A 19,449-nucleotide genomic window follows, 5' to 3' on the forward strand; every position below is an offset into this window, starting at 1 on the left:
GTAGATAAAGAGTGTAACCAAAGTTTCCTCCCCCAAGTATGTTCAAACCTATTCACAACTAAAAAAAAAACCAACAAAAAACAACAAAAAAACAACCAAAAAAAGAGAAAAAAACAAAAACAAAAAAAAAACCCACCATGACTCCTATCTAGACAGAACATCTGTAAAAAGCCTGTCATTAAACAAGGCTCTGTACAATTCTGTACAAACGAATGTAAACCAAGTGCTCATGAAAAACTCCACTGTGTTGTATCTCCAAGCTCATCCTGTGACTATCAGCCTCTTGACAGGCTGAAGCAACAGTAATGTTGTTTCATTTTTAAACCATCTTTATGAAATTGTTTTATAAATACACCTGTCAGTGCCTAACACAAGTTATAACTACACCAGGGTCGTATAGTATCAGGGATGTTTTCAAATATCTGTCTTTGCATTCACCTAACAAACAAACAAAACAACTAAAAAAACAACCAACCAAAAAACACTTTGTTCTTTATATATCAAACCTGAGTGCAACTTACGTGGACATTCTAGCGATCACCACTTAAACCTCAGACACCACTTCCTCACTCATCTCCAACCTTTTTTTGGAGGGGATGGGGGGGAAGTCCTCTGAAATATAAATTTCCAAATAGTCTTAAAGAATGCACTTCCCTAAAACAAACACGCAACACGAGATGAAGTAGTAAAGATAAAGAATCATTGTCCAAAGTCTTAAATGCCCTAATGCCAAATTACTAACAAGGTAAAGGAGAGCTGGGCTGTACCTGTTGGGATGCACTATGACCCCAGGATTTTTTGTGCACATCACATCTTTACCTGCAATAGTGTGCACTGGTTGCCAGCCCCAGGTGCACACAACACCAACTGCAGGAGACCTCAGTATCCATTTACAGTGGTGAGCTCTAGACAGTGCTCAACTGTCTAGACAACCTCCACTGTGGTTCTAATAACAGGAGGGAAGCAACTTCGAGTCCACCAGTATAATACTCAAATGTATCCCACAAGGCAAATTTGCACCAAAAAAAATATCATTGACAGTAGCTAACTACAAAGAGGCATATGAAAAAATACTGAAAAAACTAACTTTTCTCATTAGCACAATTCATTTTGAACCTTTCCTCTACAAATAAGTTTTACGCTGAAACAATAACCTTTTAACACCCTTGCTAACAATTACGGTGAAGTGGAAGGAAAAGAAATAAGGAGTATGGCATCATTTGAGCTTCTGTTGCTTCCACAGTCATGCCACCTACTGTTACAGGAACATAAAAACAGGAACATAAAAAGCCAGTGAAGTCAGCAAAGCAACATAACCTGAGTGATACAGCCTGAAACAGGGTACAGAAAGGATAGAGAGGAAAAAACAAAACAAAACAAAAAAACCCATCAAAACCAAAACAAAACATCAATCACCAAAAAACCAACAAACCCTTAGTGTGTCAGGCAATCAGAAAAAGCTCAAGGCATCACAACATGCCAGTGACAGATCAGTAGCCTGGAAGAGCTATGGTGCAGAATCATCACTCTGTTCTCTACAAGACAGAGATCCTGGCTGTTCCAAGGTTCAAGTAAAAGTCTGTGCAGTCTGTAACTGTACGGTTCTCCTGAGGGAAAAGTGAAGCAGGAATAGAAACAGGACCTTGCTGCGAGGTTCTTACACACTCCAGCAGATTTACAGGTTTTACCAGCAGGATGTATTATTAAGTCTACCTGCAGAAGAGTTAAAGCCTTATTTAAAAAAAAAAAAAAATACAGAGGAATTGCATACATGAAAGAGAACAGTGGGAAATGGACCCTCTCTACACTTTACCATAGAACTGTACCATTTCGCACAGGCTTGAAATCTTTTGATTACGATAACCCATACAAAATATTCCTCTGTCCTTGTTATAGGGCCCTAAATCATCATTAAATCAATAATCATCATTTTTTTTCTTTAAAACACAGTGAAACCTTCTGATAGCTACAAAAGGCTGTGCAGCACCATTAGACCAGCTGAAAACCCATAATAGGGCTCCTGAAACTACCCAGTTATTTCTGTGAGGAAAACAGAAGCAGGACTGCATGGAAGAAGTTTTTAATCAAATTGCATCACTTGTACAAACTTGTTTATTCTTCAGCATAAATACCTACTATCTCTCAGTTGATGTACCCATACAAAACCCTGCTTCTCTGGGACTAACTACTCATCCCAGTAGCACAACAAGATTTTTAGCTCAGAATTACTAAGTGTTCCCTTCCTACAAATAACTTTCCTTCAGAGTTGTGTTTGGAATGAATATCCAGCAGTGAGTCCTAATAATTCATGCATACGTGTGATTTTCATATGTTCCGCTGTACGTTCAGAACACATCACCCTGAGATGAGAAAAACATTCCCACCCCGTGACATGCACACATCCTTACTCTTCATCATTCAGTTTGGGCACCTCCTCTGCCCGAGGGTGCGTGCTGAGCCATAGGGCAGCACGGCTGCCCGCCCCACCTCCTGGGCCCTACCTGCAGTGTTCCACCACCAAAATACACTTGGAGAGCATGGATTCTTAAATCCATAGTTTTAGTTCTTCCCTAAGTTCTAAGATGTTTAGTTAAATATGAGGGGAAGTTCTTCGGAGAGCTTCTCCAATATTCAAGCTATTACCATTTTATATTTCCTCTGAATAAAATTCACTTACTACATGGGATAATTAAAACTAAATAAGCTAATGATTGAAACTTGTATTTCATATAATTAACAACATATGGACCTGATAAAGTTATTTGTTTAAGCTGACAAAGTTTCAGGACAACCTGCTGGAAAGTTACCAAATTACTAACGCAGAGACTTGAGAGGAAATAAATAAATAAATAAATAAACCAGCATTTAAGTAGGTGAGGCCAGAAATGCACAGCCATTCAAACTACAAAAAACCCAAGTTACCAAAATAATGTCAGGCGAAGCTGTTCTGTAGCAATGATGCTGTATATTCACCTGTGTAATGTTCACCTTTCAGTACAAGTGTCCCAAGTTAGATCAGCAATGAAGGTGGTAAAATACAATGAAGGAATAACAGTAAGTATCATCAAACCATTCCACATCAAACAATCAGGGCTTATTACAAAATATTGCAGTCCCCAGCACTGTGAAAAGCAGGTTTCTCTATTGTCTAGAAACTGAAAAGAATAAATTAACTTTGGCTGAGTAAAAAGCATTTATCTTTTTCTATTGCAACTGCAGCCTTGAAAAAATAAAAGAAAAAAACAAGGCTGTGACAAGTGGTTACACATCAGTTTTACTGAGTAGGCTCTGTAACCTTCACCATATTCTTAAAACCTATGACAATATTTTTTTATACTGATCTCCATATACTTCCTACACCGTGCATTACACAATCTACCTACCCTTTCAGTCACAATTTTTATTCTCAATGCCCAAACTAAAGCTACTCATTCTTAATAATGTTTTTCTTCTTGTCCTGCCTAAAATTAATCTTTCTACTTAATGCAACATTGCTATCCAGGCTTCCTCAAAGTTTCCTCCTCCTCAGACAAAAAAAAACCCAACACCACAACAGAGAGAACCAGGTCCTTTGACCTTCCTATGTCGTATCTTCTAGACTTCGCATGTTTCTTCATTTCTTCTCTCTGAGCTTTTCCTCAGCTGGTACAAAACTTGCAGAAGTAGAACCAGTTCTTCAATGTGACTGCATTGCTAATTGATACTTTCTCATCCGTTAAGCTGCCAGCTCCCTTCTATAAAATTGCAGCTTAACCAGTCACACACCCCTGCAGATTTTTTTCTATGTAAATGTAGTTGTGTTATATTTCACCTTGAATTACATCCCACTGCAGGTTGTTTCTCCCATTTGTTAAGACTGTTCTGTCCTCCACCTTCCTGCCTACCCGTTCAGTTTAGCACAGTCTGCAAATTTTAACACTGTATATTTTACTTCTTCATCAGAATTATTAATGGAAACACTGAACAGGAACAGATACGTAATGAAGCTTTGCAGACTTCTATTTAACAAACACCAGTTTTACTCTGAACCAAAGCTAAAGAAGTTTCCAACCACTTGTTCACACACTTTTCAAGAGGTTTAACCTAAATCAATACACTCAAAAAAATCATCCATAATCCACTCACAATCAGTGCCTCTTCACACCTCATCATAGAAGAGAAATTCATGAGAAGGGAAGCTCTTCACACCTCATTAGTAATTAAGTACAGCTCACAAACTGATGTACATTAATAAGTCAGTTTTTTCCTAGTTGCTTTTGAGAATATTAACATAAAACGTCAAAAGATGTATTGTGTTCAGGATCCAGAAATATATTCTTCTCCTATCTGCACAAGTTCTGATACAGTGTTGTAAAAGAAATTAAATGTATCTGTATTTGAAAAAATCCAAGCTTCTGTTACCATGACTGTAAACAGACTGCTTTTTGCAGTTGCTTGGACTGTAAAGATTTAGCTCATACTAATTTGGAAAAATTTATCTGATGCTGACAGCACTAGATGTTCCCCTAGATCAGTTCTACATGTGCATGGACCACAAAAATGAAGATACAGTAAACACTAAATCAACATGATATAATCTTGAAGCTAACCATAAGTAAGAAAGGCTGCACTAAAATTGGTCTGTTAACCTTCATTCTTTAAAAATAAAACATTTACTGCCATCAATGCCCAAAGACAGTAAAAGGAACATTAAAACAAACCTGCCAATTCCAATTGCACTGAAGTAATAGCCTGCATCACATGTACACTCAGTGTACCACTGAAAATAAAATAATACTTCATAAATTGCAAATGTAATAAACACAAAGGACAGAATAAAGTCTCCTTAAACCACCCACAAATGGATGTCGTCAAGGACCATCAAAATAAAACCCAGTATCATGTCCACAATTTTAGAAAGTTGCTTTTGTTTTAATAGCTCAGATTTCACAGAGAGAGTAATTTAAAAAATCTGACAGTACATATATGAATTTCTAGCAAGTTAGATGGGCTAGAATAAAAGTGGGAGATAATATTGGGCCAGTCAGACCTTTTACTTCAAGTATTGTAATTCCACATTATTTTACTAAAAATGAATAATTGCAAATGTGTTATATTTGATGAGTTAAAGCAGACAGAAACAATGGAAAATTATTCAAGATGACAGATCTACAAAGAAATTTGCCATTTGGTAAACCAGCTGGTCATAATTAGACTCGGATTCATTTTTGAAGAGAGGACACAACATCTTCAGTAATCAAGCCAGTTAACATGCACACTAATTATAAGAAGACCTAACAAGTGCAAGATTCTTCTTCCTCTTCACAAGGAGTAAGAATATGTTTCTTCATGGTTTCTAAACCAATTCCTTGTCTGAAAGATGCAGCATCTTGTTTCAGGAGCGGAGCTGGGGAGTTCCTCCGAGAGCTATCATCTCCTCAGGAGCTGACAGAAATCATGAAAGCTTTCATCTTTAAAACTCTGAACTACAGCTGGATCTACCACAGAGGTTACAATTAAGTAAATTATTTATAAACAAATAGCACCCTGATCTCCTTCTACAGTAGCAACCAGCAGAGGAGGGGAGAATTGACTTGGCAAGTACTGGGTTTTGATAGGCTTCGCAAGTAGCACAGTCGATCGCCTATTACTGAAAACAAAGAATTGCAGTAGACTTACAGTAGTATAAAACATGTACAGTGCTGTCCAGCCTGGCCACAGGAAACTGAGAACTGACTCTGCCACTACTAAACTTTCTTCTCCCTGTTGTACAGGTCAGAAGTAACGTCCTCCTGTAGCGTCAAATGCAAGTTTAGGAACCATTACATTAAAACATCCAAACCACAAGATGTAAAGATGAACGGTGATTTTAAATGAATGCAACTGACTAATTGCTGCCAAAATATCATGCAATTTAATGCCAGTTTCTACTTCCCTATAAAAGTTATTAAGTTTGGTTTTATTAATGCGCTCATTACACTTTACTGAATCCACTCACCTATATTATTACTTGCATTTTACCACTCTGCCCATAGCAGGCTCAACAAAACCACATTCCTTCAATACAATTTAGATTTTTTTAAAGCTTTTCATATTTGAAGACACAATAAAGATGAAACCTACAAGGCAACACCAGCAATAAAGAATTGCTTAAATATCAAGCTTGGCAGCAATAGTTCTATAAAAAAATGAGGTATAAACAACAACAAATGTATCATTTTAGCATAGCTTTAAAATTATAGAAGTACCTAGACTTAAAATTGTTTTCAGAAACTAATACCAGGTCATGTAAATTCTGATTATACAATGTTAGAAATACATCAGTCTAGTAGGAAAATTCCTCAAAATGCCATGCTGACACCAACAGCGTGGAAATCCTCCACAATTTTTACCCTAGAAAGCAAAAGGGCTAGAATTGCCCTTATTACAAAATTACTGAGTTCTTAGAGCCTCCCTTCTCCAGGGACTATCAAGGCCCATTTAAAAAAAAAAAAAAAAAAGAGGAGATTTTCATAGACAACTCCAGCTTCTCAGCACACAGGAAGGAAAGATGTGATATCACCGCTCACACTGCCTATTTATTACCTGGCTCTCCAGGTTTTCAATTTACACACCATCACTTGACAAGATCTGACTCCCTGTTACTGAAAGGCCGGGGAGGAGGGTTCCTTTCACAGAAACCTCTTAGTCAGGGCCAAGCCCCCTCTCACTGAGCTGATGCACTTGTGTAAAACAAGTCAATTTGCTAAAGAGAGAGAGAACACTAAGGAACTGGGGATAAAAGGCGTTAATTTCCTTCCAGGTAAGAGCTACATCTGTTCAAAAAACATGGTCTAGCACACATCAAAGACAGTTCAAGGAGGCTTGTCTGACCATGCAGATGGAAGAAAAAAGAGGAAGAAGGAGGTCCTCCCTGTTTCAGAAGCGGTAAATTAGGAGATTGGCTCAGAGGTGACACCAGACACCAGCAGCTGCAGGCTGGCACAGCTGCTGACACTGTGGCTGGATTGCTGGAAGCCAGTCCCATCCAAGCTGCTAAACACAAGATTTGTAGCAGGTGGTCTAAGAGACCATAGCGTGCTTAATATCAAAAGCCTCCAGTGCAGGAAGAGCATTATGCTTAAACGCTCTTTAGCAGCGTTCTGGGAAAATCATAGCTAGTGCTTCACTTCACCTAACCCATTATTAGCCTTGGCAAAAAATGAACTAAGATGAAGAGCATATCAAAGTCAATAACACAGTGCTCAGGCAAAACATATTGTAAGCTGTCCCAAAAGAACAGTTTGTAACTGCTTTCTGAAGTACTTCAAACAATCCAGACAAAAGCGCATACATATAACATGATTCCCTTCCTGAGCGCACCCTTTAAATTATAAAGTCAGACCTGCTGGGCCAACAGTACCAGAGAGAACCGAGATATAAATGTATTTCAACTTAGCAAGAAATGGTTGAATGACTCGGTGGGTGGAATCTGTCCAGGATCAGATCCAGTTTCCTCAGCTCATACAGGTGCTGAACTTCCCCCCTATGCCTCTGTGGCTTATGAGGGAGCACTATTGTTTCACATCCAGAATCCAAGTCTATCTGCACACATCAGTATGAACTCAGCAATTTACATTGCTTACAAGTGAAATTACCAACCAGGGCTCTAGGTAACTGTACCAATCCAGCTGCATCTTTTATCTCCTAAAACAGGAGTGCTAAAATGTATCTAAATATGACAAGAGGGATGAATATTTTACATTTTTTAAATCCACCAGCAACCACTAGATTTCTAACACAGCTAAAACACTGGCTGGGTCCAATTGAAGCCATGGTATCATAAAAGTCAAACTGAATCTAATCAACATGATGCTGAAAATGGGGTAGCAGCTGGTCCATCTACATTAGGACTCCCAGTGCTGCCAACATCAATCAGTATTAGGTCATTATTGTAATTCTTTTGCCAGTCCAGGGAGAACCATGATTTCTATGTTGTAACAACTCTAAAAGAAGCAAGATAATCTAAATGTAGTACTGTCAAAGCATTTATAAATGGAAACTGTTTTCAAAGGCACAGCATTGTTCTCATACCATGGTGAGTTGTAGAAAGCATTTTAACATCTCAACAGGAAACTGATGGTGTAGTTGTGGCACACTTTGGTGCATCTGTAGTACTTTTAATCTGCTAAACCAATTTATAACTGGTCTACTTGCATTAATGGCAAATGCCATGTTCCAGTGAATCACAGATACCAATTCTCTAAGATGAGCTATGTTACCATGTCTTCGTTGCTAGTAACACAGGCTGGACAAAACACATGCTCATTTCAGTTTCTAATCAACCGTGCTAAAAATATTCAGCAATTCTTCATCTTTACTTGCAAACAGATATATTTTTCAGATGCATTTTTCAACTGAGACTTATAATCTTCAGCACAAAGTTATAAACGTATTTCAGTCAGATCATCCCTGTCTATGTTCCCACCAGAGCACACAGGGGCGGCGGCTGCCGCTGCCGGGAGAGAGGGAGAGAGGGAGAGAGGGAGAGAGGGAGAGAGGGAGAGAGGGAGAGAGGGAGAGAGGGAGAGAGGGAGAGAGGGAGAGAGGGAGAGAGGGAGAGAAACGCCGGCAGCCCGGCCACCCTCCACACCTCCTGCCCCACACCCCTCCCCACCACCCCACACTGCCGAAACAAGCCGCAGGCTGCCGCTGCCGGCCTGGCTCCGCCTCGGGGAGGAGCAGGGACGGAGAGGGAAGGGTTGTGCCCCCACCCCGGCAACCGCCCCGGGGCCCTGCCGCTCTCAGCCCCGCCCCGCCCCGCCCCGCTCCAGCGGAGGGCGGGCTTTTCTCCTGCTTACCCGCTGGCGGTGCTGAGCGGCGGGCGGTGGCGCTGCAGCGCGACCTCGAGGCTCCCGCCTGCCCCGGCCCCCACCTCCTCGGTGCCCGTGAGCGCCGCCTCTTCCCCGGCCCCCGCCTCCTCCGCGGCCGTGGCCATCCCCGCTGCTTCTTTCGGTCGCTGCCTCGGCCGCCTTCTCCGCGCCGCCAAGCCCTCTTCGACCGTGCCGGCCACCTTCCCTGCGGGGCCGGCTGCCGCCACGTTCAGGCTGCATGGCCGGGCCGCGCCCTTCCCCCGCACCGCTGGTGGCCTGTGCCGCGCCGGTTCCCGCCTACTCCCGGAAACAGGCCGCCCGTAGGCGACAGAGGAAAATGGCGGCCTCCGCGGCCTCAGCAGCTCCCCCTGCTGGCGGCTGGCGCTCGGCCGGGCCGGGAGCGCGGCTGCGGGCAGGGCAGTGGGCCGGACAGTGGGCCCGGCCCCGCGGCCGTGGGGTCCCGCGGTCTGCCCCGCTCCGGCACGGGCGAGCCCCTGGCGGGCGCCTCGGGAGCGTTGGCCCGTGTGCCCTCTGAAAGTCTGAACGACCAAGGAGTACAAAACTGCTGTTAATAGCTTTCCACGTATATTTCAAACAAACTAAAAAAATATTTAATGTTTAGAAAACAGCAGTCTTACCAAAAGCCGCATGAATCATGTAATTGTTTGGGTGGGAAAAGACCCTTAAGACTGCTGAGTCCAACTTAACCTAGCAGTGCCAAGTCCACCACTAAACCAGGTCTCCAAGCACCACAACTACATGTCTTTTAAAGACCTCCAGGGATGGTGGCTCCACCCTGAGCAGCCTGTTCAGTGCTTGACAGCCTGTTCCATGAAGAAATTGTTCCTAATATCCAATCTAAACCTCTTCTGGTGCAACTTGAGGACTTCTGCTCTTGTCCTATCCCTTGTTACTTGGGAGAAAAGACTTATCACCCACCTCCCTACAACCTCCTTTCGGTTAGTTGTAGAGAATGAGGAGGTCTCCCCTAAACCTCCTCCAGGCTAAACAGCCCCAGTTCCCTCAGCTGCTCCTCATCAGACTTGTGCTCCAGACCCTTCACCAGCTTCATTGCCCTCCTCTGAGCTCGCTCCAGCACCTCAATGTCCTTCTGGTAGTGAGGGGCCCAAAACTGAACACAGGATTCAAGATGCAGCCTCGCTAGCACTGAGTACAAGGGGATGATCCCTGCTCTAGTCCTGCTGGCCACGCTATTCCTGATACAAGCCAGGATGCTGTTGGCCTTTTGGGCCACCTGGGAACACTGCTGGCTCATATTCAGCCACCTGTGGACCAACACTCTCAGGTCCTTTTCTGCTGGGCATCTTTCCAGCCACTCTGCCCCAAGCATGTAGCATTGCATGGGGTTGTTGTGACCCAAGCCCAGGACCCAAAGTTAGCTTTCTGTAGCAAATAAGGGAAAAAGCAACCAAGCCCTGGCTGACAGGGTGTCACACACAAGACTATGCTACGTGAAGTGTGTGAGATGACTCTGCAGCCTCTCGAGGAGTGTCTTGCTCTGAGGACACAGAGCAGGGACACCAGAGCAGCTCTGTGCTGTAGAGCTAGGCTGGTTTGTCCCGCTCTGCTTGAAATTAGGTGGGCACCTGTGCTATCCTCAGGAAAGTCAACCAGTTCCCTAACAGCAGGCATGCCCAGTTGCTTTTGAGCACACAGGCTGTCATTTGACAACAGACATTAGAACATCAATCTGCTTCTGAAGTGTTTTAAACCCAGTAGTCCTTCTAGCAAAATGTGACCAAAACCCCCATATTGTGAAATCGTGGGCTGTAGTGTCTCTGCACTACTACCAGTGGTAAAGGCTGCTTGATTCTGGAGCGTAGCGTGCAGCAAATCAGTAAATTAGCTTACCATGACTCCTGTGCAACACAAGCAAATAAGTCAAGTGACAGGGAGCAGCATTGGCAAGCACATTGCAGAGATATCTAAACGATTCCTTGTGCAGCCAGCACAGGTCTGGCAGACTCAGTGCTGAGCTAGAGCTAATAAAAGCTGGCAAACCCAAGCTGTGCCTGCATCTGTGGTGCAATTAATCTATGACATGAACAATCTGCCTGCAGATCACTGTAAGCTGACTATATGTACAAATTTAACAGCTCACATTAATTAATACTTACAGCTAGATTGAAAAAAATATCACTAATATTTGGCAACAAATATCATTACAACTCAGAAGCGTGAAGTTCATGCGTCAATAATTATGAGACTGATAGCAAAGTCATGATACTGTACATGCACATTTTGATTTTGTGATTTAATTTTTTATCTCCCTATTATTATAATCTTTTATGCTAGACAAGTAACATCAATTATGTTACCATAGCACACAGAGTTCCCACTCACAGGCACTATTGCCTTGAGTGATACACAAATAGAGAACAAAAGGTAACACCATAAAGTGTTAAGACAGACCTATAAGACAAAAGATGACAGAATATGAAGATGAGAATGGTCAACATGCCAAGAAGAGATCTTTGCATACCAGCAGCTTAGCTACTGTCGGTTTTTATAGGCATCACAGTAAAACAGCCCATTAAGGAGGGAAGGCTTTGCATTATGATAATGAAAGTGCTTTTTATTTAGAAATTAATTATAATTTCTATACCATATTACCAGTGTTCCTCCTGCCCACGTGAGTTCAAACCAAGAACAATTGTGTCAGGACAACAATGACTTCTGCTTCTCCTGTTGCTCTGAAGTCTGCAGTCCACATGGGGTAGCTTCAGCAGTCTTTCCTCCTAAATCCTAATGTTAGGGAGGGTAAGTGACCTAAGAGGGGGACACTGCTAACTATAGCAAAAGACAAAAGCATTACAGGCCATAGCTTCCAGGCAATTTCTAGTCTCCCCTCTTCTGAGAAAAGTGTCATCTTCTGGCAAAAAAAGACAGAAAGTTCAAACCATCTCTTATAATCATCCTAAGCAGCTGCTCAACCCCAGGTGTTAGGAAAACGTAGAAGTTAGTAGAGATGTATCCGTGTGCCTGACATTCATAGCTGGAGCCTTTTCAGACTAGCGTTTTCTGAAATCTTGCAAGTTGCAAAAAGTCATGAACCCTGACACTGTTTCAGATACATCAGCTGTCAAGACTGGGAGCGCAGCCCCCTTCTAGGAGCGCTGTTGGCTATGTCAGAGTTTAGCTGGCTGAGTCCAAGGCCAACTGCTCTGCTCATAAGACCTGCTGTAAAGAAAGCTAGAAGTAAGGGCCTCCCTCTCCTTTCCCTTGGGAACTACTTCTGAGGCTGTACCGCTGGCCCTCACCTGTGCTGCATGGCAGATGGGCAGCTCCTACATCCACACCTGGTCTCCTGCCTCCTTGATCCTGGTTCTGATCCTGACTCAGATGTGCTGGCTGGGCTTCCCGGCTTGGTCACGGACCTGCCTCTTCACTACAGATTTGCTATGCAATCACCAGACTATATCTGACCCTGATCACTGCCTCTGGCCCTGATCACGAATCAAATGTGCTGCTTCACATCCTTCTTCTTCTTGGTGAAGTCTCTGCTCCCACCTGCCTTGGTATCACACTCCACCCATGGCTCACCTTCTCTTGCAGAACAGCCGGCTCTGGCTGCCCCCTGACATTGCCAGACTAAATCCATTACTGCACTGTCATGCTTTAAAATTTAATTACACAGAGATGCTGATGTGCAGAACAACTGTGCTGACTGTCCAGAGAGAAAGAAGCATGAGTCATTCTTCTCTTCCACTTGAGCTTACCCAGCAGCTCCCTGTTTAACCACACAGGTCTCTTGGCTCCCTTCCTTGACTTCCTACGTGTCGGGATGCTCTGATCTTGTGCCTGGTAGAAATAGTCCCTGAACACTAACCAGCTATCTTGGGCACCTTTACCTTCAAGCAGCCTTGCCCATGGTATTTCCCTTAGCAATTGCCTGAAAAGGCCAAAGTTTGCCTTGCTGAAATCCAGGATTGCAATTCTGCTTGCTATCCTGCTCCTACCACATGAGATCCTGAACTCCACCATCTCATGGTCACTGCAACCAAGGCAGCCCTCAACCTTTACCACTTAAACCAGACCCTCCTTGTTAGTGAGGATGAGGTCCAGCACCTCTTCTAGTTGGCTCCTCCACATACACTACTACCTTTCTTGATTTCAATAGCTCATGATTGTATGGTAGAAACATTGAAAGTCTGCTGGGCGCGGTGGCGTGTGCCTGTTGTCCCAGCTGTCTAGGGAGGCAGAGTGTGTCGGATCGCTTGAGCCCAGGGTTTGAGTCTCACAGAGTGGCGCTGAGGCTGCCGGTGTTGTGTTCGGTGTTGAAACCCCGGAGGGGTTGGGCTGGGGGCACCGGTGTAGTAGTAATTGAAAGAAAATAAGGTGCTTTTCTAAAAATTCAACAAGTGGCTATAAAATAACGACGTGTTCACCTGATGAAAGACAGGACCCAACTGCTTGGTACAAAAAATAGGTGATGACATGTGGGAAAGGGATAGGCTGTGAAAGCTTGAAGTTAATAAAAGACACTTGCCGAGACCAAAGAAAATAATGTTCTGAGAGTGAGGATGAAATGGGAGAACAACAGAGAAATGGTGTGGATGCATAGGAAGGACCATATAATAGAGCTCTGATGCCAAAAGAATCCTCAAGACTTAGAGTTGGACTTTAATAGGTCATTTATGGGATAATTTTAGCTGAACCTGTGTCTGCTTTGAAAAAAAAGAGATCGTCTGATCACTTTTATACTGGCTGGAGGCCTTATAAACAAACTTTTAATAGTTTCTATTTAATTTCTGACTTAAAAAACTAACTGCTATTTGACTATTCCAAAATTATACAGTATAGCAAGATTAAGCATTGAACAAGTGATTAGCATCATCTGATATGATGGAATGACTCAAAAATTAGCAGATACCTGTGTAAGAACCAGACTACCTAATTTAGGCATTCATTCACTGGGACATGAAAACAGCAGTGAAAAATGTGGGAAGGAATGGGCATCAGACAGACACATGTATGCATTAATAGAGTGACAGTGGTGTCATTTCCATCTTTCACTGCTTATGCAAGTATTAAATAGGTTTATTTGCATTATTTGTCACTGCGGTCATCCATTGCTGCTTCCTCTTCACTTTACTCCTTTCTGTCCTAAATTCTACCATTCACTCACCCAAACTACCCAAACTGCATTTCCATGCCTAACCCAATCAGTCTTCTCTGTCCCAAGATGTCCCAATAGAAAAAAGTCTTTCCTGCCTATCTTATCTTTCCAAAAACATCTTCTTGGCCTTGCCTGCCACTTTAACTCAAAGATTCCCCTGCAATTGCCACAAGCACTTCTAATACCTGATTGTTTCCCGCTGCCACCATGCCAGCATGGTTTCTAGCTCCCCATGCACCCTCAGTTTTCTCTTACTCTCTTTCTGTTGTAGGTCACTTCTCCAAATTTTCCAAAAATAATTTCTGAAATCTTGACATGTCTTCTACATAGTACTGTAGGAAGCAACACAGTGACTCACTGTCTTATTGCACTGCAAAACTTTAAATGTCTATCTTTAAGAATACGTATTGCACCTTATAGGTATTCAAAATATAAAAGCTGGTGTGATTGACTGTCTTAAGAAAGAATAGTTGTTTTGATTGCATTTAGAAATGTCATAAGATGCCAGGGTACATTGTCCTAGAATGTACATTTGTGTGGTTTAGTTATGTTCCAAATGGTAGAGACAATAATCAAAACGCGAGAGCACAAATAATTAGATAGATTGTTTTACAAGTGTTTTATGGTAACTCCAACGGAATTCTGTGCTATTTAATGAGCCGCTTTCTTTTTCTGTTTTTTTCCCTTGACCTTTATAGCTGTCTCCAAAATAATCTTTGTGAGTACAGAAAGCAATATACAACAATGCTAAGATCCTGATGACAGCACACCAAGAACAAGAATGGAAGTAAATTTATTCAGCAATTCTACTGTTGTAAACAGTTCATCCATCAACCATAAGCAGTTAGAAGGGCATAGTCTCTGGGAAGTCATTACTATTGCCACTGTGACTGCAATTGTAAGCTTAATAACCATAGTGGGAAATATTCTTGTTATGATATCCTTCAAGGTTAACAGTCAGCTGAAAACTGTCAACAATTATTACCTGCTCAGCCTCGCCTGTGCAGATCTTATCATTGGAATATTTTCTATGAACCTTTATACATCCTATATACTCATAGGCCATTGGTCTCTTGGAAGCCTTGCCTGTGACCTGTGGCTAGCACTGGACTATGTAGCTAGCAACGCCTCAGTAATGAACCTCCTAGTCATCAGTTTTGACAGATATTTTTCCATCACAAGGCCTTTAACTTACAGGGCCAAACGCACACCCAAGAGAGCTGGTATCATGATTGGTCTGGCTTGGCTAATTTCCTTCGTGTTGTGGGCACCCGTAATCTTGTGCTGGCAGTATTTTGTGGGTGAACGAACAGTACCACCTGAAGAGTGCCAGATACAGTTTTTGTACGAGCCCATTATCACCTTTGGTACTGCAATTGCTGCTTTTTACATTCCAGTATCTGTTATGACCATTCTATATTGCCGCATCTATAAAGAGACAGAGAAACGTACCAAGGACCTTGCTGAACTGCAGGGTTCGGAGTCTGTGGCAGAGTTTGAGATGATAAAGCCACAGAAATCTTTCCTGAAGTCTTGCTTCAGTTGTAAGCAGCAAAACTTAGTTAAAAGAGAGAGGTGTCAGGCTTCCTGGTCTTCATCTAGTCGAAGTACATCAGCTACGGTGAAAGCCTCTCAGGCAGCGAGTACTTGTAACGACTGGGCTAAGGCTGACCAGTTAACCACCTGCAGCAGCTATGCATCTTCAGAAGATGAGGATAAACTTGGCACTGATTCAGTTTTCCAAGTAACTTACAAAAGTCCATCTAAAGGTAAGGCAGAAGAGTTTCATGAGTGCACGGATGTTGTTGTCAAAGACCAACCTGAAGAAAATGATTTTGAGAACCAGAAATACTTTTTGTCACCTGCCGAAGGCCACATACAAAAAAGTAAAAAATGTGTGGCCTATAAATTCCGGTTGGTGGTTAAGGCTGATGGTACCCAGGAAGCCAACAATGGTTGCCATAAAGTAAAAATAACTCCTTGTTCTGCTGCTCTGCCAAAGGATCCTTCCATCAAAAGCATGGATCCAAATCTAAATAATCAAATCACCAAAAGGAAACGGATGGTTCTCATAAAGGAACGCAAAGCAGCACAAACTTTAAGTGCCATTCTTTTGGCTTTTATCATCACATGGACTCCCTATAATATCATGGTTTTGATCTCCACATTCTGCTCTGACTGCATTCCCCTGACACTCTGGCACCTTGGATATTGGCTTTGCTATGTGAACAGCACTGTTAACCCCATGTGTTACGCCCTCTGTAACAAAACTTTCAGGAAAACATTTAAGATGCTGCTTTTCTGCCAGTGGAAAAAGAAAAAAGTGGAGGAGAAACTATACTGGCAGGGCAATACCAGACTGCCATAATTGCTTGTATATAAGGGATAAGGGCAAAACCAGATATTGATGTAACCTACTAAATTGACTGTAATCTTGTCTTCTCAAAGATGTTACTTTATATGTCTAGGAATTAAAAAAAATCTGCAGAAAAGTAAAATTTTGCATGAAAGTCATGTGTGCTTGGGATAAAGAAGTCAGTGGCTGCTGTGAGCAACACAGGGTGGTTTTGATTATGTAGTAGATCTTCTGCATTAAAGTTATCGTATTTGGGGTCTTCTGTCCTTTCTTTCAGTCTGAGAATATGTAAATTATAAACTGCTAGTGGGATGATCATTCAGTCTACCTCACTGTAGTGTAAAACTGTTTCTTCCCTTAGTTCCTTTCTAGTGTATTGTCTGTTTAGCTTGCAATGTATGAAGCAATGGAGTTCGTACTACTTCTGTTTTGAGACTTTTCCACCTGCTGTTGGAACAAAATAAGGACTATTTAAAGGCAGAAATGCTGTTATCCCCAATACTAAATGGTTAGGGAGAGTCATAATATTCCAAATGAACACACATATTATAGGGGAATGTAATACTGAGATTTCCACCTAAGAATTTTTGTGGAGACATAGGAATGGCTCATAGTGTAGGAAATAGATAATGTATTTTGTATATGAAGACATCAGTCCCAATCTCAGTCCCATCACGCAAGTCACTGTCATCTGTAAAACATAGTGGTGGTTAGCAACTAGCTCCAAAATTCTCTATTTCACAATGCTTCTGAAGGAAATTAAAAAATTTTATGCAATTGTGACAATGGCACAAATCAGAACTGACTGTAAAGCACAATGGACATAGGCTATTTACTTTACAACACAAAGCAAGTATTTTTTGCAATCTTCTTCTTGCACTTCTCGTTGCCCAAAAAGTTTCCATTGCTGATGTAATGACGCAGAACAAGAGAAAAATATATATTGATGCTCTGTGCATTTATTTATATATTATGAAGTTACTCTAAACAGTGACAGAATTGGCATCTCTGAAAGAGTAAAGATTTTTTACATAATTTTTGGATATGTCAATAAAACTATTAAGGACACTGTGCACTTTCTTAGCACTTTTTGTCTTGAAGTAGCTTTACAAATACTAGCCAACACCAGGTGCTTGAACACTTAAGTTATCTCCAGTCGCTATCTTTTGGTCCAGCAGAACTGTATCTGCTACAGTACTAGGAGCTGGAGTCAACCACTCCGGTGGCTGTGGCTTCTGGAACTGTGCTGTACTGGTCTGCTTACAGTGAGCTGAGACTCTGGCCACTGGCTGAGGTTTGCCGGGGCTTTGGGTTTGTGTGAGGACACTTCCATGGCAGGGGCAGGAGCGAGGGGCCACCTTCAGCAGAAGGCCATTGGAATGACATGCCTCCTTGTGGTGGGAACATGAAACCTCAGGAAAGGCCACGAGAAAACGAAGTCAGTGGTGACAGGAGTCATAAGGAATGAAGTCCTGAAGTAAACAAATGTTTATGAATAAATGAGACATATATGTACACAAAGTTCAGATTCAGTTCTAGCCTTTCTATCAAAATTCAGGGTGAAATGCTCTGGAATATTAGTTTGGGCCAATCTTCATATTGTATCTACTATACACTTCAGTGGGACATTGAAGTGGTGGCATGACCCTATTGTACATTTCAGGAATTGTATTAGTCGTCCTGAATGTACTGTTGCTCTCAGTGAAATGGTTTGTATAATTTATTAAATTATCATATCATCAAAGTTATTCCCTACAGATGAATAATTCCTTCCTGTCAACAACCACAGTATGAGTAATTAATATTTTTTTCCCCAATCTCTAGAGGGGAAAATTGTGTCTGTGACAGATTAGCAGTGTAGTCATGTAAAAATGTGTTCTCTAAATTTACGATTGATTTTGTAACACACCATACGATACCTATTATTTTTTGTGCATTAGCATATGATTGCTTATTAAAGTAAAACAAGAGTCTTTATAAAGACCCTGTCATCAACTTTCCTCTGTCACTATCCATAGTTTTTCCTGTATACAGTAACTGTGTGCAAGTTGGTTATTATAGTGGGTTTACTTTACATTACATTGGATCAGACATTCGGTAAACTGTGTTTGATTTTTAGCAAATGAACGTGTCCCTCTACGGCACAAGCTATAGCTAAAGGTAAAATTTATGAGGTAGTAGCAGTTCCTGCTAGCTGCATTGCTGTTGCTAAAGTAAAGCATTGGCTACTACTGAAATTAAATGGGAAATTTTTGTGTTGGTTTTGGCTTCTGTTGAACAAGAGTATTCTGTAAATGTTTATGGACTCTGTGCTCAGTAAATGTATTACAATACATGGTAATGGATGCAACAATGTTGGCTCAATGTAATTGTGAAATACGTACTCAAACCATGCTGCTAGCACTTCACCATGTGAGATGTTACATGGCCAGACATGGCTACATTGTAAATACCAAGAATTATTATATATGAAGAGGTGTTTGATGCTTTACTGTTATGTAGGATGTTTACTCTTAAAAAAAAAAAAATCAAAAACCACAAAAAGAAAAAAGTGATCAGAATATCAGTAAGTACTTAATTATAATTTGTTTTCAGATTAAACTTTGTACCTTTAAAAAGTGTTGTGAGACTTACAGTGTAAAACAATCTTGTTATCTGTATTTCTGTCCTTTAAATGAATCTTTTACTGATCCTATAGTTGATTATGGTCATGGACTGGCGAAAAGATCTTTTTTTTGTAAAATTACATTTTATTTATACATAATTACATACACATACACATGTATATATGTGTATGTATTATCAATATAGACGCATAAATATACATCCCTAACTAAGCTTTGCACATACCCAGCACACTTTAATATTTTTGGATATTTAATTTGCCCACAAACATAAGGTGTAATTTTTGTCTCTCCCTTTTCGTAAATACCAGCCTCCAGATCCCCATAAATTATCAAGTAACATTCATTTTCTGTAAATATAATATATATTTGTAGATAAATACTTGGAAGAATTCCCATAATTTTTTAATGGATATAGAACACCTAGTTAAAGTTGTGCGCTTTCTGCAACTACTTAGCACAGAGTGAAGACCTTTGCAGAGGACAGAAGGTCAAGAT

General features: G+C 41.4%; 2 protein-coding genes across 2 annotated transcripts in view; one reads left to right on the forward strand and one right to left on the reverse strand.

The window, feature by feature from the left end:
- AVEN (apoptosis and caspase activation inhibitor) overlaps positions 1-9,071 on the reverse strand; it is a gene marked incomplete at its 5' end in the record, with an annotated part of 99,333 nt that extends 90,262 nt beyond the window's left edge. Inside the window, one exon of the mRNA XM_080346083.1 lies at positions 8,820-9,071. Within this exon, the coding sequence (XP_080202209.1) occupies positions 8,820-9,071 (252 nt within the window). The remainder of the gene's footprint in view (positions 1-8,819) is intronic.
- A 5,681-nt stretch (positions 9,072-14,752) lies between these two features.
- On the forward strand, positions 14,753-16,339 carry CHRM5 (cholinergic receptor muscarinic 5; the record flags this gene model as incomplete). The annotated part of the gene is made up of 1 exon (XM_080345433.1): positions 14,753-16,339. One exon carries the CDS (start codon positions 14,753-14,755, stop codon positions 16,337-16,339), a length of 1,587 nt encoding a protein of 528 aa, XP_080201559.1.
- Positions 16,340-19,449: the final 3,110 nt, after the last annotated feature.

This window comes from Nesoenas mayeri (assembly GCF_963082525.1).
Source record: "Nesoenas mayeri genome assembly, chromosome: 5".
Taxonomy (NCBI): domain Eukaryota; kingdom Metazoa; phylum Chordata; class Aves; order Columbiformes; family Columbidae; genus Nesoenas; species Nesoenas mayeri.